At 40.3% G+C, this 25,327-nt stretch overlaps 1 protein-coding gene across 9 annotated transcripts in view; it reads right to left on the reverse strand.

The window, feature by feature from the left end:
* The window catches only part of LOC134359482 (protocadherin Fat 4-like), a 164,068-nt gene that overhangs the window by 113,615 nt on the left and 25,126 nt on the right, over positions 1 to 25,327 (reverse strand). For 6 of the 9 annotated variants that reach the window (XM_063072794.1, XM_063072797.1, XM_063072795.1 and 3 more), the window contains 17 exons: positions 24,322 to 24,410; positions 23,700 to 23,807; positions 21,912 to 22,021; positions 19,888 to 20,033; positions 15,041 to 15,229; positions 12,692 to 12,780; positions 11,380 to 11,487; positions 11,158 to 11,267; positions 10,917 to 11,062; positions 6,981 to 7,169; positions 6,057 to 6,145; positions 4,746 to 4,853; positions 4,524 to 4,633; positions 4,283 to 4,428; positions 2,822 to 3,010; positions 1,016 to 1,104; positions 394 to 501 (listed from right to left, as the gene is read on the reverse strand). In XM_063072794.1, coding sequence (XP_062928864.1) covers positions 394 to 501; positions 1,016 to 1,104; positions 2,822 to 3,010; positions 4,283 to 4,428; positions 4,524 to 4,633; positions 4,746 to 4,853; positions 6,057 to 6,145; positions 6,981 to 7,169; positions 10,917 to 11,062; positions 11,158 to 11,267; positions 11,380 to 11,487; positions 12,692 to 12,780; positions 15,041 to 15,229; positions 19,888 to 20,033; positions 21,912 to 22,021; positions 23,700 to 23,807; positions 24,322 to 24,410 — 2,123 coding nt within the window. The remainder of the gene's footprint in view (positions 1 to 393; positions 502 to 1,015; positions 1,105 to 2,821; positions 3,011 to 4,282; positions 4,429 to 4,523; positions 4,634 to 4,745; positions 4,854 to 6,056; positions 6,146 to 6,980; positions 7,170 to 10,916; positions 11,063 to 11,157; positions 11,268 to 11,379; positions 11,488 to 12,691; positions 12,781 to 15,040; positions 15,230 to 19,887; positions 20,034 to 21,911; positions 22,022 to 23,699; positions 23,808 to 24,321; positions 24,411 to 25,327) is intronic. The other 3 variants (XM_063072796.1, XM_063072800.1, XM_063072799.1) reach the window with 3 other exon arrangements.

Genomic DNA, 25,327 nt, shown 5'->3' on the forward strand with positions numbered 1-25,327 from the left:
AGAAACTTATGATGGGACAAGTCAGATAAGCAGTTTACTCGGCTAGTTACATTCTGGAAGGTGTGGAAACCTTCCATGTTGATTATCAAGAGGCTCAGGTTCAGAATGGCTTGTCTTCACAACCACAATGCAAAGTCTGTAGATTAACACGGTCTCGTACTTGTATTTTATTTTTCCCATAGATTAACAAAGTCTTGCTTTTAGGTAAAAAAAAGGTTACGCTACCAAGCAGATACAGTCCCTTCATTATTTAGTCAATATTTATTGATCCATTTAATTCTATGACCTTGGCTTTGTCTAATGTAGGAATATATGAATTCGATAAAGTTGTACACTTGTTTAAAGCTATGACATAGTAAATGTTAATAAGTGAATACATTTTATTAACCCTACCTGGCCAGTAGCTTCATAATCCAAAGTGCTTACTGTGTAAATGACACCCACTGTATTAATGGCAAACAGCGTGAGAGTTCCAGATGTGGACGTTGAGAGAATGGTGTACTGTAAGAATAGTTAACAGCAAACACATCCAGTGGTTGTAGTGAAAAGTTACTGTTTGAATACACAACTTCATATAATTAACTTGAAAATACAGTGGCAGGGAGTCTGTGGGTTACCAAGTTCAGAAATAAAAAATTTACATAGAGTAATAATTAGAGGAGGGAGAGTACTGCCGCGGTTGTTGGATGGGCTGGTGAAATGAGGAAGTTAGTCATTGTGTGGGGCCAAGGAAGGAAATGATTAAAGCTACAATAACTCTAGTTTGGTTTAAGGTAATGATCTCCATGGGATTGTGTAGGGCTCAACTCAATGGGGGATATAGGATCTTTGGGTGAATTGTGTAGCTGCAGAGGAAGTTTTACTGATAAGTATTGAGCGAATATTGAGGATTATCTGAAGCCAGTCTGCTCCACTTGTGGGAAGGTGGGATAATGATAGGTAGAGTATCTGTAGCTCTTGAGGGTGAATATTCAATCTATGTTTCACATCAAAGCAAAGAAAGTTCAAAACTCACATTTAGTACATCACCGTCAGGATCTGACGCAGAGAAACTATAAACAGACACTCCGGTATCATTATTCTCGGCGATGGTCACAGTTTGTCCTGAATAAATTAATTAGGTTTGATGTACAGTTATTTCCTTAATATTATTTTAATGTCTCATCCATTTCAATACAATAAGAAGGGGAGGGAATGCAACAATATCAACTCATTGGTTCCTCCTGATGTCTTGTCAGTGAATATATTCTTATGTAGTGGGCAAGTTAAAACCCTTCAACACATTTACAATTATGTGTCACAAGTACACCTGCAGAAATGCTGTGACAGTGAACCTCAGTGAAATAGTTTCAGAAAGCATTGCTTAAAAGAAAATAAATTAAATTTAACAAGTGTTAATGAGAATGTAATAAGTAACTAAATTATTCTAACATGGCTTCAGGACTACGGCTAGAATGTTGCGTACTCAGTGTATTAAGGCATCATCTGAAATTGTCTGACACAAATAAATTGGTTGGGATGAAGATGCCAGGGACCACGGTGGAGGGAGGTGCGGGATTCCATTCCATATTGAATCATCCATTGTCGCTACAGGCTAAAGGTACCAATTTGCATTGGAATGGATAAAGCTTGGTGGAGCACACACTCCTGTCTGTATCAGTGTGCTGATCTAGAGATGGTAGAGAGTTTCAACTAGGTCTAAGTATCAAAAACATTTTGTTCTGTTCCAGCCATGCAGATGCCATGGGCAAGAAAGTACACTAATACCTCTGCTTCCTCAGGAGACAAAGGAAATTGATCATGTGCCTGATGACTCTAACCAGTTTTTACAGATATATACAAGAGAAGGCATCCTGTCTGGGTGTATCTCAGCTTGGTATGGCATCTGCTCTGCCCAAGATTCCAAAAAACGGCAGAAAGCTGTGAACACAGCCCAAACCATCAAACAAAAGAACAAACCTCCATTGTCTTCATCTATAGTTCCCTATGCCTCAGGAAAGCATCCAACACAATCACTGAGCCCTCCCTTCCTGGTTATCCTCTCTCTGCCCCTCTCCCACTTTGTGAATATTTATACAGGAAGTGTCAATATAAGGTGCAGGTTCTTTTTCATGCTAGTGTTACATTGTTAGAGGTATCTCCGAAGCAAGTAAAACTTATGATTTTGTCTGTGGACTGTGGCAGGATTTTGAGAAGTTAAGTGTTAGCTCAGATGCCACAGAATACAGATACTGTTGCAACCATAATATTTTGGTATCGCTGTATAGTTGGTGTGACATCAAGGGGATTTGCTGTATTTTCCTCACACAGCAGTTTCCGATACTAGGTAGAAACAGTCCAGTGTGATGAAGACTGCCATTTATGAAGGTGGTGACCTTCTGAGATTAATTATCCACTATGGCACAGTACACTGTACAGAGATGGATAATAAACAGCATAGTTTTGTAGCCCTTCAGGGCAAGTCACTGTTACAGAGCTTCAGTGATAAATTTACCTCATAGGATTGCACTGTTACTGTTAAACACACTCCACTCTGGCTCTCAGCAAAGGTCCCACTATCTTCGGTAACACATTATTGTAGTCATGTAAAAAATGTGCATAAGTGACTACCCTTGTAATGTGACAGATTTCCCAGTCACACCTACGCATTTGTGAGCAGCTTTGGCTACTAATTCACTACACTAAAAATGGACAGATTTACTACATTTTAAATCAAGTAATTAGACATCAAGAACAAAATAGTGGGCACTGCTGCCAGGGTAAGCCCAAAATATTGCAATCATTTAATTTATATTTCAATTAAATGTTTGATTATATTCACCTGATCCAGCTTCAAAATTAGCGTCACATAAAGGAGCTTCATTGATGGGGTTCAATGTCACGTTCAAGTTACATATTGCGTAATTACCTCCTGAATCGGTAACAACTACATTTAATGTATAGAATCTGATAGCAGAGGTATTTTCATAGTCCATCTTGAATGTGTTGGTGATTTGTGCAGTGTGGCCAGCTAAAAGACAAAAGAGGCACATAATACAAGCATACAAAGGTAAGGTAACCAATACCAATTTTGGCCTGTTAGTAACAATGGTCTATTAGCTGTGAGCAGTGAGAAACTACAGAGAGCAACAGAGACACAGCAATGGTGAAAAACATTACCAGGATGAAACAACACAAAAACAAATCGGTGTTAGAAACCACAAATAAAAAGCAAAAATGGAGGTAAGCTAGATAATACCTGCATACCTAATTCAATACAGAACCCATTAACAAATGAAATAACACCATTAACATAAGAACAGAGGAATTTTGTTGCAATTCTATGAGAAAATAACAAGCAGGAAAGTCAGTGGATGTTGTTTGCTTGGATTTTCCGAAATGTCAATTATTTAGGTGACAGAATTGAAGGGTTTGAGGCCAAGGTTGCAAAGGATACGAAGATAGGTGGAGGTGCAGGTACTATTAAGGAAGCAGGGAGTCTTTAGAAGGACGTAGACAGATTGGAAGAATGGGCAAAGAAGTATCAGATGGAACATAGTGTTGGGAAGTGTACGATCATGCATGTTTGTAGAAGGAATAAAAGCACCAACTACCTTCAAAAAGGGGCCTAAATTCAGCAATTGGAGGTGCAAGGGGACTTGGGAGTTCTCGTGCAGGATTCTCTAAAGTTTGACTTGCGAGTTGAGTCAATGGTAGGAAGGCAAATGCAATATCAGCATTCATTTCAAGAGGACTAGAATATAAGAGCAAGGATGTAATGTTGAGGATTGTTAAGACTGTACTTGGAGTACTATGAGCAATTTTGTGCGCCTTATTGAAGAAAAAACATGCTGGCATTGGAAAGGGTCCAGAGGAGGTTCATGAGAATGATTCTAAGAATGAAAGGGTTAACGTATGAGGAATGATTTATGGTTCTGGGCTTGTACTCCACGAGGTTAGAAGTTCTTGATTAGTCAGGATGCCAAAGGTTACAGGGCTCAGGCTGGAGAATGGAGTTGAGAGGGATAATAAGTCAGCCATGATGGAATGGTGGAGCAAACTCATTGGGCCCTAATTTGGCTCCTGTGACTTATGGTCTAAAAAAGTTGGAACACTCAGCTAAGATGCACACAGATTTGGTATAGAAACAATAGAGGAAGTGTTAATTTAAGTAATGTACAAGCTAAAAAAATCACAAATACGGAATCTTAGGACATGTAAAATAATGAAAAGTGCAATACTGGTGCCCTTGTAGGTTGGACTTCACTGAGCTGTCACAGCTCATAGATGATGAAATTCCTACCTGTGTGGATTTCAAAGTCAGTTTCATTTATTGCAAAGCTAAAAGCCAAGACATCATTTACATCATCGTCAACGGCAGATAAAGTGATCAGTGTGGAACCAGCAGCTGTTTCTTCATTCAGGATCAAAGTGTTCAAAGGACAGGAGCTGGAGGTACGATAAATGTCCCAATTAATGCAGAGTGCCCTAGTAAAAGTAGGGACTGGTTTATATCAGCAAAGTCAGAATGATAATTAATGTACCTGATGGTTGGACTTTCATCATTTACATCAGTAACTGTGATTGTCACGGTGCCCGTGCACCCGAGGCCTGAAGTTGCATTGTCATTAATAGATACCACAGCATAGAAGAGCTGGGATGAAGAATTGGATTGAAGAACAGAATGTCAGTGTGTTAAACATTTAGAATAAAATACTTGTGCTGGAAATCTTCTCATTAGTCAGCATTAACAATGAATCACTTACTGTGTCACCATTTTCAAAATTCAAAGCAGTTGATGTGGTAATTTGACCCAAATTATCCACATTAAATCGTGCAGTGGTGTTGGTGGAGGAAGTCGACAAAATGGTATACTTGAAAATAATGATGGTAAGATATCTTTAAATGTAATGTTCCATTCTGTAGCAGAGCACATAGAGTTATAGAGTCATCCAGCATGAAGACAGGCCTTTTGGCCCATCTGATCCATGCCGAATGTATTACCCAGTCAGCCAGTCCCATCTGCTCATAGCCTTCTAAACCTCTTCTACTCATGTACGAGAGTGATTGATAAGTTTGTGGCCTAAGGTTGAAGGAGTCAATTTCAGAAAACCTAGCACATTTATTTTTCAACATTGTCCCCTCCTACATGTACACACTTAGTCCAGGTGCCATGGAACATATGGATCCCTTCTTTGTAGAAGTGGTCCACAGCAGGGGTGATTGATAAGTTTGTGGCCTAAGGTAGATGGAGTTATACGACTCTCGTTACATGCATCTGCAGTTCAACTCTGAGTGAAAATGCAGAAAGTTTGAAGTTAATAACTCATCTCCTTCTACCTTGGGCAACAAACCTATCAATCAGCCCTGCTGTGGACCACTCTGGAGGTCCAAGACGACGACTTCTACAAAGAAGGGATCCATATGCTTCATGACCACTGGACTAAGTGTGTAAATGTAGGAAAAGTAAATGTGCTAGGTTTTCTAAAATTGACTTCTTCCTCCTTACGCCACGAACTTATCAATCACCCCTCGTACTCATCTAGACTTTTTAAAAATATCGCTATAGTGAAACTTTATTTCTTTTCACAAATTTCACAGTTTGTTAAGTATATGAGAGGAAATTCACATGGCACATTGATATTTAACGTAGGAAACATCATATCCAAAAATCTATTAGAGGAAAGGAATATGAGAGCTAAAAGATGCATAGCACATAGCTCAGAAACACAAAAGAACCTGATACCAAAACAAAGACAAAGGTCTTGAATCAAATATGTTAACATTGGCTTGCAGGCATGATGATATTGCTTATTCTGGGAAGAGTGATTCAGCTCTTAGCATCCGTTCTCCTGGAATTCCCCATATAAATGAACTGACATGGCTGTTATTGATAAAGATGGGCCACATTGTAACTGGATTAGAACACGGGTTCCCAACCTGGGTTCTACTGACCTCTTGGTTAATGGTAGGGGTCCAAGGCATAAACAAGGTTGGGAAGCCCTGCTTAGAAGGAATTTTGGTTGCTGATGTCTTAATTGGATTGAGTCAAAATTAGTTTTTGGGGAACAACTTACATGTAAAGTATCTTCATCAGGATCAGATGCAGTTAACTTGTAGACAGAGATCCCAAGAGCACTGGTTTCTGGAATTGTCACAGCTGGTCCTGAGGATAAGCCATATTTTATTGATATATAAATCTGGAAGCTAATGGTGTTTCAGACATATCGGTGATTCGATTGGAAAACAGCTTTAGGAGAGTTTTTCAAGTCAGCCTGGCATTAAACTTACTTCAACAAGAAAATGGTTTCAACTGCCTTGTTGTGCATGAAGTAATCACAGGAAGCAAAAAGCACTTGCTTGGTGTGCACTAAGGGATTATTGTAGGACGATGGCCTCCCCTGTCCATACAGGTACTCAAACTCTTCTGGGATGGTTCATCCTGATGGATCTACACCACTTCTGTTCATTTGCTAGGTTTTCCACACAGCAGTTTCCGATACTAGGTAGAAACAGTCCAGTGTGATGAAGACTGCCATTTATGAAGGTGGTGACCTTCTGAGATTAATTATCCACTATGGCACAGTACACTGTACAGAGATGGATAATAAACAGCATAGTTTTGTAGCCCTTCAGGGCAAGTCACTGTTACAGAGCTTCAGTGATAAATTTACCTCATAGGATTGCACTGTTACTGTTAAACACACTCCACTCTTGCTCTCAGCAAAGGTCCCACTATCTTCGGTAACACATTATTGTAGTCATGTAAAAAATGTGCATAAGGGACTAACCTTGTAATGTGACAGATTTCCCAGTCACATCTACGCATTTGTGAGCAGCTTTGACTACTAATTCACTACACTAACAATGGACAGATATACTACATTTTAAATCTAGTAATTAGACATCAAGAACAAAATGGTTGTCACTGCTGCCAGGGTAAGCCCAAAATATTGCAATCATTCAATTTATATTTCAATTAAAGGTTTGATTATATTCACCTGATCCAGCTTCAAAATTAGCGTCACATAAAGGAGCTTCATTGATGGGGTTCAATGTCACGTTCAAGTTACATATTGCGTAATTACCTCCTGAATCGGTAACAACTACATTTAATGTATAGAATCTGATAGCAGAGGTATTTTCATAGTCCATCTTGAATGTGTTGGTGATTTGTGCAGTGTGGCCAGCTAAAAGACAAAAGAGGCACATAATACAAGCATACAAAGGTAAGGTAACCAATACCAATTTTGGCCTGTTAGTAACAATGGTCTATTAGCTGTGAGCAGTGAGAAACTACAGAGAGCAACAGAGACACAGCAATGGTGAAAAACATTACCAGGATAAAACAACAAAAACAAATCGGTGTTAGAAACCACAAATTAAAAGCAAAAATGGAGGTAAGCTAGATAATACCTGCATGCCTAATTCAATACAGAACCCATTAACAAATGAAATAACACTATTAGCATAAGAACAGAGGAATTTTGAAGAATTTTGTTGCAATTCTATGAGAAAATAACAAGCAGGAAAGTCAGTGGATGTTGTTTGCTTGCATTTTCCAATATGTCAATTATTTAGATGACAGTATTGATGGATTTGAGGCCAAGGTTGCAAAGGATACGAAGACAGGTAGAGGTGCAGGTACTATTAAGGAAGCAGGGAGTCTTTAGAAGGACGTAGACAGATTGGAAGAATGGGCAAAGAAGTATCAGATGGAACATAGTGTCGGGAAGCGTATGATCATGAATGTTTGTAGAAGGAATAAAAGCACCTATTACCTTCTAAAAGGGGAGTGATTTCAGCAATTGGAGGTGCAAGGGGACTTGTGAGTTCTCGTGCAGGATTCTCTAAAGGTTAACTTGCAAGTTGAGTCAATGGTAGGAAGGCAAATGCAATATTAGCATTCATTTCAAGAGGACTAGAATATAAGAGCAAGGATGTAATGTTGAGCATTGTTAAGATATTGGTCAGACTGTACTTGGAGTACTATGAGTAATTTTGGGCGCCTTGTTGAAGAAAAGATGTGCTGGCATTGGAGAAGGTCCAGAGGTGGTTCATGAGAATGATTCTAAGAATGAAAGGGTTAACATACGAGGAACGATTTATAGTTTTGGGCTTGTATTTCACGGGGATAGAGGAATAAGGAGGAGAATCTCATGGCAAGCTATGGAAAATTGAAAGACCTAGCTGGAGTGGTCATGGAGGGGATATTCCTATATTGTGGGAATCTAGGAGCAGAGGGCACCACCTCAGAATAGAGGGACATTAGAAGGACTTAGAACAGAGATGAGGAGGAATTTCTTTAGCTAGAGGGGAGTGAATCTGTGGAATTCATTGCCATGAAAGTCTTTGGATGCCAAGTTATTGGGTATTTTAAAACGGAGGTTGATATGTTCTTTATTAGTCAGGATGCCAAAGGCTAACTTTGAGGAGATGCGAAAGGATTTAGAAGGCGTGGATTGGGATAATTTGTTTTATGGGAAGAATGTAATACAGAAATGGAGGTCATTTAAAAGTGAAATTTTGAGAGTACAGAATCTTTATGTTTTTGTTAGGTTGAAAGAAAAGCTTGAAAGTTTGAGAGAGCCATGGTTTTCAAGGGATATTGGAAACTTGGTTCGGAAAAAGAGAGATATCTACAATAAATATAGGCAGCATGGAGTAAATGAGGTGCTCGAGGAATATAAAGAATGTACAAAGAATCTTAAGAGAGAAATTAGAAAAGCTAAAAGAAGATATGAGGTTGCTTTGGCAAGTAAGGTGAAAATAAATCCCAAGGGTTTCTACTGTTATATTAATAGCAAAAGGATAGTGAGGGATAAAATTGGTCCCTTAGAGAATCAGAGTGGACAGCTATGTGTGGAGCCAAAATAGATGGGGAAGATTCTGAACAATTTCTTTTCTTCGGTATTCTCTAAGCAGAAGGATATTGAATTGTGTAAAATAAGGGAAACAGGTAGGGAAATTATGGAAACTATGATGATTAAAGAAGAGGAAGTACTAGAGCTTTTAAGGAATATAAAAGTGAATCAATCTCCGGGTCCTGACAGGATATTCCCGAGGACCTTGAGGGAAGTTAGTGTGAAAATAGCAGGGGCTCTGACAGAAATATTTCAAATGTCATTAGAAACGAGGATGGTGCCGGAGGATTGGCGTATTGCTCACGTACAAATGTAGTTCCATTGTTTCAAAAGGGTTCTAAGAGTAAACCTAACAATTATCGGCCTGTGAGTTTGACGTCAGTGGTGGGTACATTGATGCAAAGTATTCTTAGTAGATGGTATATATAATTATCTGGAGAGACAGGGTCTGATTAGGAACAGTCAACAAGGAATTGTGCGTGGAAGGTCGTGTTTGACAAACCTTAATGAATTTTTTGAAGAGGTTACTAGGAATGTTGATGAGGGTAAAGCGGTGGATGTTATTTATATGGACTTCAGTAAGGCCTTTGACAAGGTCCCACACTGAAGGTTGGTTAGGAAGGTTCAGTTGTTAGGTATTAATATTGAAGTAGTAAAATAGAATCAGCAGTGGCTGGATGGGAGACGCAAGAGAGTGGTGGTGGATAACTGTTTGTCAGATTGGAGGCCGATGACTAGTGGTGTGCATCAGGGATCTGTACTTGGTCCAATGTTATTTGTCATATATATTAATGATCTGGATGATGGGGTGGTAAATTGGATGAGTAAGTATGCAGATGATACTAAGGTAGGTGGAGTTGTGGATAATGAAGTAGGTTTTCAAAGCTTGCAGAGTTTTAGGCCAGTTCGAAGAGTGGGCTGAAAGATGGCAGATGGAGTTTAATGCTGATAAATGTGAGGTGCTACATTTTTGTAGGACTAATCAAAATAGGACATACATGGTAAATGGTAGGGCATTGAAGAATGCAGTAGAACAGAGGGATCTAGGAATAATGACGCATAGTTCCCTGAAGGTGGAATCTCTTGTGGATAGAGTGGTGAAGAAAGCTGTTGGTATGCTGGGCTTTATAAATCAGAGCATTGAGTATAGGAGTTGGGATGTAATGTTGAAATTGTACAAGGCATTGATGAGGCCAATTTTGGAGTATTGTGTACAGTTTTGGTCTCCGAATTATAGGAAAGATGTCAATAAAATAGAGAGAGTACAGAGAAGATTTACTAGAACGTTACCTGGGTTTCATCTCCGAAGTTACAGAGAAAGGTTGAACAAGTTGGGTCTTTATTCTTTAGAACATAGACGGTTGAGGGGGCACTTGATAGAGGTATTTAAAATTATGAGGGGGATAGATAGAGTTGACATGGATAGGCTTTTTCCATTGAGAGTGGAGGAGATTCAAACAAGAGAACATGAGTTGAGAGTTAGGGGGCCAAAGTTTAGGGGTAACATGAGGGGGAACTTCTTTACTCAGAGAGTGGTAGCTGTGTGGAATGAGCTTTCAGCAGAAGTGGTAGAGGCAGGTTCGATATTGTCATTTAAAGTTAAATTGGACAGCTATATGAACAGGAAAGGAATGGAGGGTTATGGGCTTAGTGCAGGTCGGTGGGACTAGATGAGAGTAAGATTTTGACACGGACTAGAAGGGCCGAGATGGCCTGTTTCCGTGCTGTAATTGTTATATGGCTATATATGGCTATCTGGTTACAGGGATAAGGCTGGAGAATGGAGTTGAGAGGGATAATAAGTCAGCCATGATGGAATGGTGGAGCAAACTCATTGGGCCCTAATTCTGCTCTTGTGACTTATGGTCTAAAAAAGTTGGAACACTCAGCTAAGATGCACACAAATTTGGTATAGAAACAGTGGAGGAAGTGTTAATTTAAGTAATGTACAAGCTAAAAAAATCACAAATACGGAATCTTAGGACATGTAAAATAATGAAAAGTGCAATACCGGTGCCCTTGTAGGTTGGACTTCGCTGAGCTGTCACAGCTCATAGATGATGAAATTCCTACCTGTGTGGATTTCAAAGTCAGTTTCATTTATTGCAAAGCTGAAAGCCAAGACATCATTTACATCTTCGTCAGCGGCAGATAAAGTGATCAGTGTGGAACCAGCAGCTGTTTCTTCATTCAGGATCAAAGTGTTCAAAGGACAGGAGCTGGAGGTGTGATAAATGTCCCAATTAATGCAGAGTGCCCTAGTAAAAGTAGGGACTGGTTTATATCAGCAAAGTCAGAATGATAATTAATGTACCTGATGGTTGGACTTTCATCATTTACATCAGTAACTGTGATTGTCACGGTGCCCGTGCACCCGAGGCCTGAAGTTGCATTGTCATTAATAGATACCACAGCATAGAAGAGCTGGGATGAAGAATTGGATTGAAGAACAGAATGTCAGTGTGTTAAACATTTAGAATAAAATACTTGTGCTGGAAATCTTCTCATTAGTCAACATTAACAATTAATCACTTACTGTGTCACCATTTTCAAAATTCAAAGCAGTTGATGTGGTAATTTGACCCAAATTATCCACATTAAATCGCGCTGTGGTGTTGGTGGAGGAGGCCGACAAAATGGTATACTGGAAAATAATGATGGTAAGATATCTTTAAATGTAATGTTCCATTCTGTAGCAGAGCACATAGAGTTATAGAGTCATCCAGCATGAAGACAGGCCTTTTGGCCCATCTGATCCATGCCGAATGTGTTACCCAGTGAGCCAGTCCCATCTGCTCATAGCCTTCTAAACCTCTTCTACTCATGTACGAGAGTGATTGATAAGTTTGTGGCCTAAGGTGGAAGGATTCAATTTTAGAAAACCTAGCACATTTCTTTTTCAACATAGTCCACCTTCTACATGTACACACTTAGTTCAGCAGTCATGGAGCATACGGATCCCTTCTTTGTAGAAGTGGTCCACAGCACGGGCGATTGATAAGTTCGTGGCCTAGGGCAGAGGGAGTTATACAACTCTCATTACATGCATCTGCAGTTCAACTCTGAGTGAAAATGCAGAAAGTTTGAAGATAATAACTCATCTCCTTCTACCTTAGGCAACAAACTTATCAATCACCCCTGCTGTGGACCACTTCTGGAGGTCCAAGATGCCGACTTCTACAAAGAAGGGATCTGCATTCTCCACGACCACTGGACTAAGTGTGTAAATGTACGAAAAATAAATGTGCTAGGTTTTCTAAAATTGACTCCTTCTACCTTATGCCACGAACTTATCAATCACCCCTCGTACTCATCTAGACTTTTTAAAAATATCGCTATAGTGAAACTTTATTTCTTTTCACTAATTTCACAGTTTGTTAAGTATATGAGAGGAAATTCACATGGCACATTGATATTTTATGTCGGAAACATCATATCCAAAAATCTATCAGAGGAAAGGAATATGAGAGCTAAAAGGTGCATAGCACATAGCTCAGAAACACAAAAGAACCTGATACCAAAACACAGACAAAGGTCTTGAATCAATTATGCTAACATTGGCTTGCAGGCATGATGATATTGCTTATTCTGGGATGAGTGATTCAGCTCTTAGTATCCGTTCTCCTGGAATTCCCCATATAAATGAACTGACATGGCTGCTATTGATAAAGATGGGCTACACTGTAACTAGAATAGAACATGGGTTCCCAACCTGGGGTCTACTGACCTCTTGGCTAATGGTAGGGGTCCATGGCATAAGCAAGGTTGGGAAGCCCTGCTTAGAAGGAATTTTGGTTGCTGATGTCTTAATTGGATTGATTCAAAATAAATTCTTGGGAACAACTTACATGTAAAGTATCTTCATCAGGATCAGATGCAGTTAACTTGTAGACAGAGATCCCAAGAGCACTGGTTTCTGGAATTGTCACAGCTGGTCCTGAGGATAAGCCATATTTTATTGATATATCAATCTGGAAGCTAATGTTTTTTTCAGACATACTGGTGATTCGATTGGAAAACAGCTTTAGGAGAGTTTTTCATGTCAGCCTGGCATTAAACTTACTTCAACAAGAAAATGATTTCAACTGCCTTGATGTGCATGGAGTAATCACAGGAAGCAAAAAGCACTTGCTTGGTGTGCACTAAGGGATTATTGTAGGATGATGACCTCCCCTGTCCGTACGGGTACTCAAACTCTTCTGGGAAGGTTATGGATCTACACCACTTCCGTTCATTTGCTAGGTTTTCCACATGAGCAGTGTACAGATCAAAGATAACTTAAATACACTGAAACAACAGGAATTCTGCAGATGCTGGAAATTCAAGCAACACACATCAAAGTTGCTGGTGAACGCAGCAGGCCAAGCAGCATCTATAGGAAGAGGCGCAGTCGACGTTTCAGGCCGAGACCCTTCGTCAGGACTAACTGAAGGAAGAATGAGTAAGGGATTTGAAAGCTGGAGGGGGAGGGGGAGATGCAAAATGATAGGAGAAGACAGGAGGGGGAGGGATAGAGCCGAGAGCTGGACAGGTGATAGGCAAAAGGGGATACGAGAGGATCATGGGACAGGAGGCCTAGGGAGAAAGACGGGGGGGGGGTGTCCCAGAGGATGGGCAAGAGGTATATTCAGAGGGACAGAGGGAGAAAAAGGAGAGTGAGAGAAAGAATGTGTGCAAAAAAATGAGTAACAGCTGGGGTACGAGGGGGAGGTGGGGCCTAGAGGAAGTTAGAGAAGTCAATGTTCATGCCATCAGGTTGGAGGCTACCCAGACGGAATATAAAGGTGTTGTTCCTCCAACCTGAGTGTGGCTTCATCTTTACAGTAGAGGAGGCCGTGGATAGACATGTCAGAATGGGAATGGGATGTGGAATTAAAATGTGTGGCCACTGGGAGATCCTGCTTTCTCTGGCGGACAGAGCGTGGATGTTCAGCAAAGCGGTCTCCCAGTCTGCGTCGGGTCTCACCAATATATAAAAGGCCACATCGGGAGTACCGGACGCAATATATCACCCCAGTCGACTCACAGGTGAAGTGATGCCTCACCTGGAAGGACTGTTTGGGGCCCTGAATGGTGGTAAGGGAGGAAGTGTAAGGGCATGTGTAGCACTTGTTCCGCTTACACGGATAAGTGCCAGGAGGGAGATCAGTGGGGAGGGATGGGGGGGACGAATGGACAAGGGAGTTGTGTAGGGAGCGATCCCTGCGGAATGCAGAGAGAGGGGGGGAGGGAAAGATGTGCTTAGTGGTGGGATCCCGTTGGAGGTGGCGGAAGTTACGGAGAATAATATGTTGGACCCGGAGGCTGGTGGGGTGGTAGGTGAGGACCAGGGGAACCCTATTCCTAGTGGGGTGGTGGGAGGATGGAGTGAGAGCAGATGTACATGAAATGGAGGAGATGCGTTTAAGAGCAGAGTTGATAGTGGAGGAAGGGAAGCCCCTTTCTTTAAAAAATGAAGACATCTCCCTCGTCCTAGAATGAAAAGCCTCATCCTGAGAGCAGATGCGGCGGAGACGGAGGAATTGCGAGAAGGGGATGGCGTTTTTGCAAGAGACAGGGTGAGAAGAGGAATAGTCCAGATAGCTGTGAGAGTCAGTAGGCTTATAGTAGACATCAGTGGATAAGCTGTCTCCAGAGACAGAGACAGAAAGATCTAGAAAGGGGAGGGAGGTGTTGGAAATAGACCAGGTAAACTTGAGGGCAAGGTGAAAGTTGGAGGCAAAGTTAATAAAGTCAACGAGTTCTGCATGCGTGCAGGAAGCAGCGCCAATGCAGTCGTCGATATAGCAAAGGAAAAGTGGGGGACAGATACCAGAATAGGCACGGAACATAGATTGTTCCACAAACCCAACAAAAAGGCAGGCATAGCTAGGACCCATACGGGTGCCCATAGCTACACCTTTAGTTTGGAGGAAATGGGAAGAGCAAAAGGAGAAATTATTAAGAGTAAGGACTAATTCCGCTAGACGGAGCAGAGTGGTGGTAGAGGGGAACTGATTAGGTCTGGATACACTGAAAGCTGTCTTAAAATCTTAGTCATAACTCATTGTGCAAGGTGCACCTTATTATTTGCTAAACTCTTGTCAAATTATTTAATTGATTGGTCTGCTGGACGTATCCATGGACAAGTTTAGCTGAGAGCCATTGTCAGGGTTTATTATCTTATACCTTACCTATCTTGACTACATTACACTCACCTGTCCCTGCTACAAATTGGGCTTCACAATTAGGAGCTTCATTAATAGGATTTAAATTCACTGTCAGGTTGCATATTGCAATATTTGAAGCCAGGTCAGAGACGATTACACTTAGTTGGTAGCTTTTGATAGCAGAGGCATCATCATAGTCCAGCAAGGAGTTAGTTACAATCCATGCAACATTTCCAGCTGAAAACAAGACACAAGTTTCTCTATGAAATGCAGATTTAAGTGAAAACCTCAAGCACCGTCCCTCTCTATAAATGTGTGTCATGCCTGTTATTTTATGTGTATCTAAAAATTACTCACTGCATCAAAATAAATTCAAGGAAATTTTAGAAAACTGCTCTGTCATATTACCAAAATAATCATATTTTACTACCTTTTAGAAGAAAATGCATGTCCCATAATTACATTACCAGTAATATGCACTTCCAGCCTATTCCTACACCCGTTGACATTGGGGCATTAGTTCCTATGCACACTTCCCACCTAACCACATCAGTACTTGAAATATTGGATACTGTTTTATACATGGTGAGAGAATGGTGGAGGGAGCCCCATTTGTCCTTTGAGAAATGACCACCATGCCAGGAAGCACCCAGAGCAGAGCTAATGGAATGAAGTGTCTTCCAAGCTAACCTCCAGGAGTAAGTCTCCTCATACCTGACATTCATGCTGCAAAAAAAATATGATCTTATCAGATTTACCAAGCTAATTGGTCTGCCATTTTTAACTGTGTCTTCATACACGACTAGATACATTTTCAGACCTTTCAAATATCGTACCCCTCTCATTAGTCTCGCTGATAACCAGGGATGATTATCTTGGCCATACATTATTCTTAGTGAACAGGCTTTGTACCAGTGTTGTTATCATTTTTGATCAGCTACTGGTCTTCAACTTTGAGAGGAGAGGAGCTCCAGTGGGACCAGCGAAGTATGATACTAAACATAATGCATGGTCATGGCCAATCAGTCTTGCTGCATTTAGCAAGTCAGTGGTGCACAGAGCTGATAGTCAAAACCATGAACTTCAGCAATACAGATGATGGAGACAGTAAATCATGTAGATGGGAGATCTTGCAGATGCTGGAAATCTTGAAAAACACACACAAAATGCTGCATGACCTCAGCGGTACAGTCAGCATCCATGGAGGTGAATAACAATTGATGTTTCCGGTTAAACTTCTTCATCAGGGCTGGAAAGGAAGGGTGCAGAAGATAGAATGAGAAGCTTGGGAGACCGAGAGAGTATAAGCTGCAAAGGTTAGCTGAGGGGGAAAGTAGGTCTGGTGAAGGAGGGGAAATGAAGTAAGAAGTTGGAGGTGCATTGTGTAAGGGGATAGGCGTGAAGAGGGAGGAATCTAATAGAAGGGGACAGTGGACAATAGAATAAAGGAAGGGAGGGGAGATGATGGGTAGGTGAGACTAAGAGAAGAGTTGAGAGGGAAACCAGAATGGGGGATAGAAAAAGAGGAAGAGACAAAGTAATTCCTTGAAGTTGGAGAGATTGATGTTCATGACTCTCAAGACTGCAAAAGACTCAACCTTCTTTCCACTGGATTTTTCATATCTAAAAATAATTTCAAATTAAAGTTGACAGCATCCACATAATTATATGAAAAAAGATTGAAGATAGAAGCATTCCTTTGAAATATTTTGTATTTGTTGAAGAAGATTCCTCATGAACCTAATGGAATTCTGTGAAGATGTGACAAGGCACATTGATGAAGGCAGAGCAGTGGACGCAGTATATTCGGATTTTACTAAGGGGTTTGAGTGGGTTCTCCATAGTCAGTGCATTCAGCAAGTTGGAATGTATATAATCCAGGGAAACCTGGCTGTGTGGATTCAGAAAAGGCAAAGGATAGGTGTAGATAGACTATTTTGTGTCTGGAGTTTGATGCCCGGTGGTGTTCCACAAGAATCAGTTCTGGGGCCATTAATCTTAATGATATTTACAAATAATTTGGATGAGGAAGTGGAAGGGTGGGTTATTAAGTTTGCAGGTGACACAAAGGTTGGTGGAGTTGTGCATAGTGTAGAAGGATGTGTTTGGTTACAGCAAGACAGTAACTGGGCTGAGAAGTGCTGGGCTGAGAAGTGCCAGATGGAGTTCAACCCAGAAGATCGAATTTGAAGGCAGAATACAAGGTTACTGGCAGGGTTCTTAATGGCGTGAAGGAACAGGGAGGTTTTGGACTTCACATCCATTGGTCCCTCAAACTTGCTGTGCAAGTTGATAGGATGTTTAAGAAGAGGTATGGTATAATGGTCTTCATTAATCAGGGGATTGAGTTCAGGAGCCATAAGGCAATGTTGCTGTTCTGTAAAACCCTGGTTAGACCATGTAATATTGTGTTCAGTTCTGCTTGCTTCATTATATGAAGGATATGGAAGTTTTAGAGAGTTTAGAGAGTTAGAAAGTTTAGAGAGGATAGAGAAGTTTACCAGGATGCTACCTGGATTGGATTGGAGGGTACACCTTATAATGATCGGTTGAACAAACTCGGCTTTTCCTTTTGGAATAACAGAGGATAAGAGGATACTTGTTAGAGTTGTACAAGATGGAAAAAGGTGTAGTTTGAGTACTTAGCCAGAGACATTTTATCCCAGGGTGGAAATGGCTAATATGAAGGGGCATAATTTTAAGGTGTTTGAAGGAAAATATAGGGGGGGTGAATTCAACAGTAGTTTTTTTTTACAGAAAGTAGTGGGTTCATAGCACACTTTACCAGGAGTGATGACAGAGGCAGATACATCAGGGACAGTAAAGAGACTTTTAGGTAGGCACATTGATGATAGAAAAATGAGGGGATATGTATGAGGGGAAGGTTAGATTGATCTTGGAGTAGTTTATAAGTTCAGCACAACATCGTGGGCTGGAGGGCGTGTACTGTGCTATAGTAGTCTATGTTCTAACATTGATAGTTCATAAATGTGCAAAATCAGTTGACATCCCACTTCAGAAAAATGTATTAAGGTATGTGTTCAATGTGATGTGGGGAAAAGCAATGTAGTACTCATCTAATAGATATTATATTCTGGTACAGATACAGCTGCTGTAATTTCAATCCTGGGAAAAAGCTTCTGGCTGCCTATTCAACTTATGCCTCAAACAATTATATAAAATCTATCAAAACTCAATTCAGCCTCCGTCACTCTACAGAAAACAACCCCAACTTTTCCAAACTTTTCTTTTAATACCACATGACCTCCAAACAAGGGACTATCCTAGTAAACCGTAAGATACAGGAGAAACATAGAAACATAGAAAATAGGTGCAGGTGTAGGCCATTCGGCCCTTCAAGCCTGCACCTCCATTCAGTACGATCATGGCTGATCATCCAACTCAGAACCCTGTACTTACCTCCTCTCCATACCCCCTGATCCCTTTAGCCACAAGGGCCTTATCTAACTCCCTCTTGAATATAGCCAATGAACTGGCCTCAACTGTTTCCTGTGGCAGAGAATTAAAGCAACATGTACCTGGATCCTAAGATCCTTTTCTTCATCAACACAGTTAAGGATATTAGCATTAATGGCATAGTCTCCTAATCCCATTTATTTTGGACATCCCAAAGTGCAGCACGTCACATTTGCCCAGACTAAACACCACTGCTAAATTTTGACCCATATCTACAACTGCTATATATCCTGCTGTATCCTTTGGCAATCTTCTCTGCAATCCTTATCACCAATCTTTATGTCAGCTGCCCTACCATACTTTCATCCAAATGATTCATATGTGTTAAACAACAGAGGTCCAAGTACAGAACCCCATGGAACTAGTCACACACCTCCATTCAGAATTTTACTCATCCACAACAACCCTGTTATCTGCGGGCAAGCCAATTTTGGATCCAATCATCCAAGCCAAGGTGGTTCCTATGCATACTAATTAGCTTGGTGAGCCTATCACACCAGACCTTGTTGAATACCTTACTAAAATTCATGTTTACAAATTCCATAGCATTAGCTTCATCATCACCTCCTCAAAACTCACATTAGTTGGGCATGACCCCCATTAATTTCCCTACCACTGACATGAGGATCAGAATCTATAATTTCGAGGATAATCCCTATTTCCCTTTTGAACAAAGGAACAATATTAGCTACTCACCAGTCCTCTAGCACTAGAACATGCATCATAGTACAACTGTCTCTGCTTTATTATTTCGTACATTATTATTGCACATTGGTACATTATTATTGGGTATATTATCATTCTGTATTTCATTATAAGTTAAGTCTGCACACTGCTAAGTGTGTTTTTAAATGTTGCTGCTGTAATGAAAGAATTTCCCACTTGGGATCAATGAAGTTTTTTTATCATTATTATTAAATACATAAGAGTGATGTCACCTTTTTTGTTTTTGAGTTCTACCCCTACTGACTCAGTCAAAGTACACTCTTTTTCTTCCCCTCTGAATGTAGCTGTGATATTGTCCCCCCCACCATATTTTACCTCCCTGCCCACATCTTACTAAGATTGAAATACTGGAACATCAACAGCCAGTCCTGTCCCTGCTGTAGTTGCCACATCACAGTTCCATGTACTGATCCATGCTCTAAGTTCATCACCCTCACTTTTAGTAATCCTTGAATTGAAATAAACATATTACAATCTGGCTGGGAAAGAGAGGAAATCTCTGGAAATATCCATTTGAGACAATAGCTCTGAAAATAGCTTAATTTCCCAACATCTCCTTTGTGTTTGTTTTGAAGAGGGTAAGGACCCTTTACGTTTCACTGGATAACGAGTCAGCAGACAGGTAGCGGACATACAGTGTATAATGATTATATTAAATGAGCAATCCTTTGAAATAAGTACAATCTCCTCACCTTGAATTATTCGAAAGTCAGATACAGCAGTTGTGAAGGAGAAAGTAAAATTGTCATTGTCATCATTGTCAGTCGCTGATAACTGTAACACTTGAGTCGTGACAGGTACGTCTTCATCAACCAACAATGGACTCGAAGGACAACCACTAGAAATAGTGAAATGTGTTATCAATTTGTAACTACATCTTAATTGAAGAATTATTTCCATGGATCCATTCTCTTTCAACATTACTTCCATATTTCCCTTCCTGGGTCTATTGGATATAATGAAATTCTTCCAAGTGAAAAAACAAAACTGGATTGCCTATACATCCCTGTGTATGAGAGCAAGGTTATTTAAAAAAGAAACCCAGGGCTGGCTTTGGCAGCAGGTACAATAAATTTCACCTGTTTCGACCAGGCCTCTGTGATTGTATTGGGTTCTGTGTCCGCAAAGGCCTAAACTCAAAAGAAGATTTTATCTGATATAGATATCTACGGGTACCTTATGAGACAGAGGTTATATTGTATCCAGCTACTCTTCGAGGACTAATTTGGCAGCTCTTCCCTGTGGTGAGGTTTAGCTGCCTATACCCACTGCTTGAGTGATGTGTCTCTCCTTTCTACCAAGGAGATGATACTTGAGCAAATGATGCAGGTTAATACAGTTTATTTTATTTTTGATGATATGCGTTTAATGGGTGGTGGGTTGGTGAAATGTCTCTTTCAAAGGAGGTTAAGGCATTCCTTCCCTCCACTAGCCTAGAGGTCACCCTTGGGCAAGGTGTAGCACCTGCTTAGCCCCTCCTGAGCAGGGTCACATGAAGCTCTGGGAGCAGGTGGTGGATGGTTGTATGAATAGCTGGTGCATATCACGTCCTGGTTATGTAACCACTGATGCCAGGCAGACAATCTCTTAAGAGTGTTGATAATGGCTGGGGATACCCATCTTGTAAAGACACTGCCCAGAAGAAGGCAGTGACAAACCCCTTCTGTAGAACAATTTGCCAAGAACAATCATCGTCATGGAAAGACCAGATTTCCTATGTCATTAGACATGGCACAAAATGATGATGATGACACATTTAAATTTAGATAACTTTAGCACTTAACACTCACAGCAGATTTCTGATTTATAAAAGATTTCCAAATTACAAAAGATTTACAAACTACTAGGATTTCCAAACACAGGTTACAAATCTTATGAACTAGAACATACCAATGAGTAGTAGATGAACAAGTCATTTGTCACAAAAACGAAAGGTTGAGAAATGAATTCTAGTTCTTCTTTCTGTTACCCTGTCTTTCTGACATTCCTAACAATTCCCAGTGCTTCTGATATTTATCCTATTTTCTACTAGATGACCACATCTGCATGTGATTTCTTTTTCCAAATACATTTACAAGGACAAAGTATCTCACACAGTTAGTATTAAAATCTTCTGGTGAAAGAGATCCCAAGCATCATACCTTAATGCTATGAGGGCTGATCGTCTGAGTATACAAACATCATGTATACTCATGATATATGAGTAATCATGTTAGATGTGCTATTGATTTGGGTAATATAGACGAAATGTTCCCTAAAATTTTCACTTTGGAAACCAGACCCCTTAGCAGTCGGCACCTGCGGTGGGCTAGCAGCCTGTGCTTCAAACTTCTAACTGATTACTGCTTGCAGTACATTAATAACTGGGGACTGGTTCTTATTTACAATAAAAAGCTGAGCCAGGAATATTTGATAGAAGTTTAACTTTATCAGCAACAACTTTGACTATTTGGAAAGGTCATACCACTGTGCAAGAAAGCTGAAGTTAGCAATAAACTGCTTGTGTCGTGGAAAGTGAAAACCATCATACTTGACCAGCAGATAGGACATCAAGAAAAGATGAAAAATCTTCTTAAACTATACATTTCACTTAAGAGTGTTGTATGTATAAAAGCTGACTCTCTTCTTTAAGTTCTTAGTCTCTTGCAGTGATTAACCTCTCTATCTTATCAGCCCACTCACAAAATGATTTCCCCAAATGAGTTTAATAACAAACCTTATAATTGGAGCTTCATCATTGACGTCAGTGATGTGAATGACGACAGTGCCAGTACAGGTCTCACCTGCAGGATCAGACACGGAAACCACTGCATCGTATAGCTTCAGCTGCAGAGATAGAAAATGCCAAAATATTTGCTAACTTGGTATAAGTAGTACGAGGATTAACTTACAGGAAATATAGAAATAATTATCAGCGGTCAAATAGTTAATCACAATTTATCAATTATTGGCTGCTTCAAATATTGTCAGTACAGTTCAGTCACATTGCTGACCTTCTTCTATACTTATGACACTGATGCATTCAGATAATCTGGAAAGTAGTTTGCCTTCAACCATCAGAGCTACCAGTGAAGAGGATCTTAGGAGATGGGAGGAGAAGATGGTGGCGCGATGCGGCGCGATGCAGCGCGTGCGGCCGCTCCGGAACGATATCGATATTTGTTAAATAGGTACCATGCACAATCCTGACTTGATGGAGACAGTCGTGAGAAGAACGGAGGAACATCGACAGAAACTTCTGAAATGCTCGCTTCGCTGCCGCTTCTACTGTGCGATCGAGAATCTCCGGAGGAGAAGGCCCCAAATCCTCAGCTTTGCCTATTGCTTGGCAGCCAGGGCCGGGGTTGAAGCGCTCAGCAGAGCTGGTGCTCGGTGCTCGGTGTCGGAGGGCTGGTCGGAGGCTCAAAGTTTTTGGACGGACTCAAGAGTCAGCTGTGGTCGGGTGCTTCCAGGGTGTTGCATCGGCAAGTTTGCGGCGCTGGAGGTTCATGGCAGGGAGAGTTTTTCTTCCTTCTACCATCTGCGTGAAATGCTGGGACTTTCGAGAGACTTTGAGACTTTTTTTTACTGTGCCCATGGTCTGTTCTTTATCAAATTATGGTATTGCTTTGCACTGTTGTAACTATATGTTATAATTATGTGGTTTTTGTCAGTTTTTCAGTCTTGGTTTGTCTTGTGTTTCTGTAATATCATACTGGAGGAACATTGTATCATTTCTTAATGCATGCATTACTAAATGACAATAAAAGAGGACTGTGTGTCCTCATAATCTAATCTAATTATATACCAAAATAAGGTTGATCTAATTATCAATGGTGAAGATCCACTTAAAAAGATTGTTTTCCCAAACATAACCACCACAGAATTTTGCTATGAGTTAAATTTGCACTTTGTATTGCAGCTTAATAACCGAAGCCTGTAATATCGAGTTAATAACTGGAGAGATATTAACAGTTCACATTTGGTAGTAGATAGCAGCATACTATTAAAACCAGTGTTCTTCATCTCATTCTCAAATTTTCAAGCCTTAGCTCACTTGGTCCTGAAAACTAAAAGCTTGCCCTTTTCTCCAGATTTGACTCGATCAGTTAAACTTTGTTAAATTAGTCTGATAGAAACTTATGATGGGACAAGTCAGATAAGCAGTTTACTCGGCTAGTTACGTTCTGGAAGGTGTGGAAACCTTCCATGTAAATTATGAAGAGGCTCAGGTTCAGAATGGCTTGTCTTCATAACCACAATGCAAAGTCTGTAGATTAACAAGATCTTTTCCTTATACTTTTTTTTTCCATAGAATAACAAATTCTTGCTTTTAGGTCAAAAAAGGTTAGGCTACCAAGCAGATACAGTCCCTTCATTATTTAGTCAATATTTATTGATCCATTTTATTCTATGATCTTGGCTTTTTCTAATGTAGGAATATATGAATTTGATAAAGTTGTACACTTGTTTAAAGCTATGACATAGTAAATGTGAATAAGTGAATACATTTTATTAATCCTACCTGGCCAGTAGCTTCATAATCCAAAGTGCTTACTGTGTAAATGACACCCACTGTATTAATGGCAAACAGCGTGAGAGTTCCAGATGTGGACGTTGAGAGAATGGTGTACTGTAAGAATAGTTAACAGCAAACACATCCAGTGGTTGTAGTGAAAAGTTACTGTTTGAATACACAACTTCATATAATTAACTTGAAAATACAGTGGCAGGGAGTCTGTGGGTTACCAAGTTCAGAAATAAAAAATTTACATAGAGTAATAATTAGAGGAGGGAGAGTACTGCCGCGGTTGTTGGATGGGCTGGTGAAATGAGGAAGTTAGTCATTGTGTGGGGCCAAGGAAGGAAATGATTAAAGCTACAATAACTCTAGTTTGGTTTAAGGTAATGATCTCCATGGGATTGTGTAGGGCTCAACTCAATGGGGGATATAGGATCTTTGGGTGAATTGTGTAGCTGCAGAGGAAGTTTTACTGATAAGTATTGAGCGAATATTGAGGATTATCTGAAGCCAGTCTGCTCCACTTGTGGGAAGGTGGGATAATGATAGGTAGAGTATCTGTAGCTCTTGAGGGTGAATATTCAATCTATGTTTCACATCAAAGCAAAGAAAGTTCAAAACTCACATTTAGTACATCACCGTCAGGATCTGACGCAGAGAAACTATAAACAGACACTCCGGTATCATTATTCTCGGCGATGGTCACAGTTTGTCCTGAATAAATTAATTAGGTTTGATGTACAGTTATTTCCTTAATATTATTTTAATGTCTCATCCATTTCAATACAATAAGAAGGGGAGGGAATGCAACAATATCAACTCATTGGTTGCCTCCTGATGTCAGTGAATATATTCTTATGTAGTGGGCAAGTTAAAACCCTTCAACACATTTACAATTATGTGTCACAAGTACACCTGCAGAAATGCTGTGACAGTGAACCTCAGTGAAATAGTTTCAGAAAGCATTGCTTAAAAGAAAATAAATTAAATTTAACAAGTGTTAATGAGAATGTAATAAGTAACTAAATTATTCTAACATGGCTTCAGGACTACGGCTAGAATGTTGCGTACTCAGTGTATCAAGGCATCATCTGAAATTGTCTGACATAATTAAATTGGTTGGGATGAAGATGTCAGGGATCACGGTGGGGGGAGGTGCGGGATTCCATTCCATATTGAATCATCCATTGTCACTTCTGGCTGAAGATACAAATTTGGATAAAGCTTGGTGGAACACACACAAGTGTATCAGTGTGCTGAATTAGAGATGGTAGGGAGTTTCAACTAGCTGTAAATATCAAAAACACTTTGTCCTGGTCCAGCCATGCAGATGCTATGGGCAAGAAAGTACACTAAAACCTCTACTTCCTCAGAAGGCAAAGGAGATTGAGCATGTGCCTGATGACTCTAACCAGTTTTTACAGATATATACAAGAGAAGGCATCTTGTCTGGGTGTATCTCAGTTTGGTACGGCATCTGCTCTGCCCAAGATTCCAAGAAGCGGCAGAAAGCTGAGAACACAGCCCAAACCATCAAACAAAAAAACAAACCTCCATTGTCTTCATCTACATTTCCCTCTGCCTCAGGAAAGCATCCAACACCATCACTGAGCCCTCCCATCCTGGCTATC

Source organism: Mobula hypostoma, chromosome 20 (assembly GCF_963921235.1).
Source record: "Mobula hypostoma chromosome 20, sMobHyp1.1, whole genome shotgun sequence".
Classification (NCBI taxonomy): domain Eukaryota; kingdom Metazoa; phylum Chordata; class Chondrichthyes; order Myliobatiformes; family Myliobatidae; genus Mobula; species Mobula hypostoma.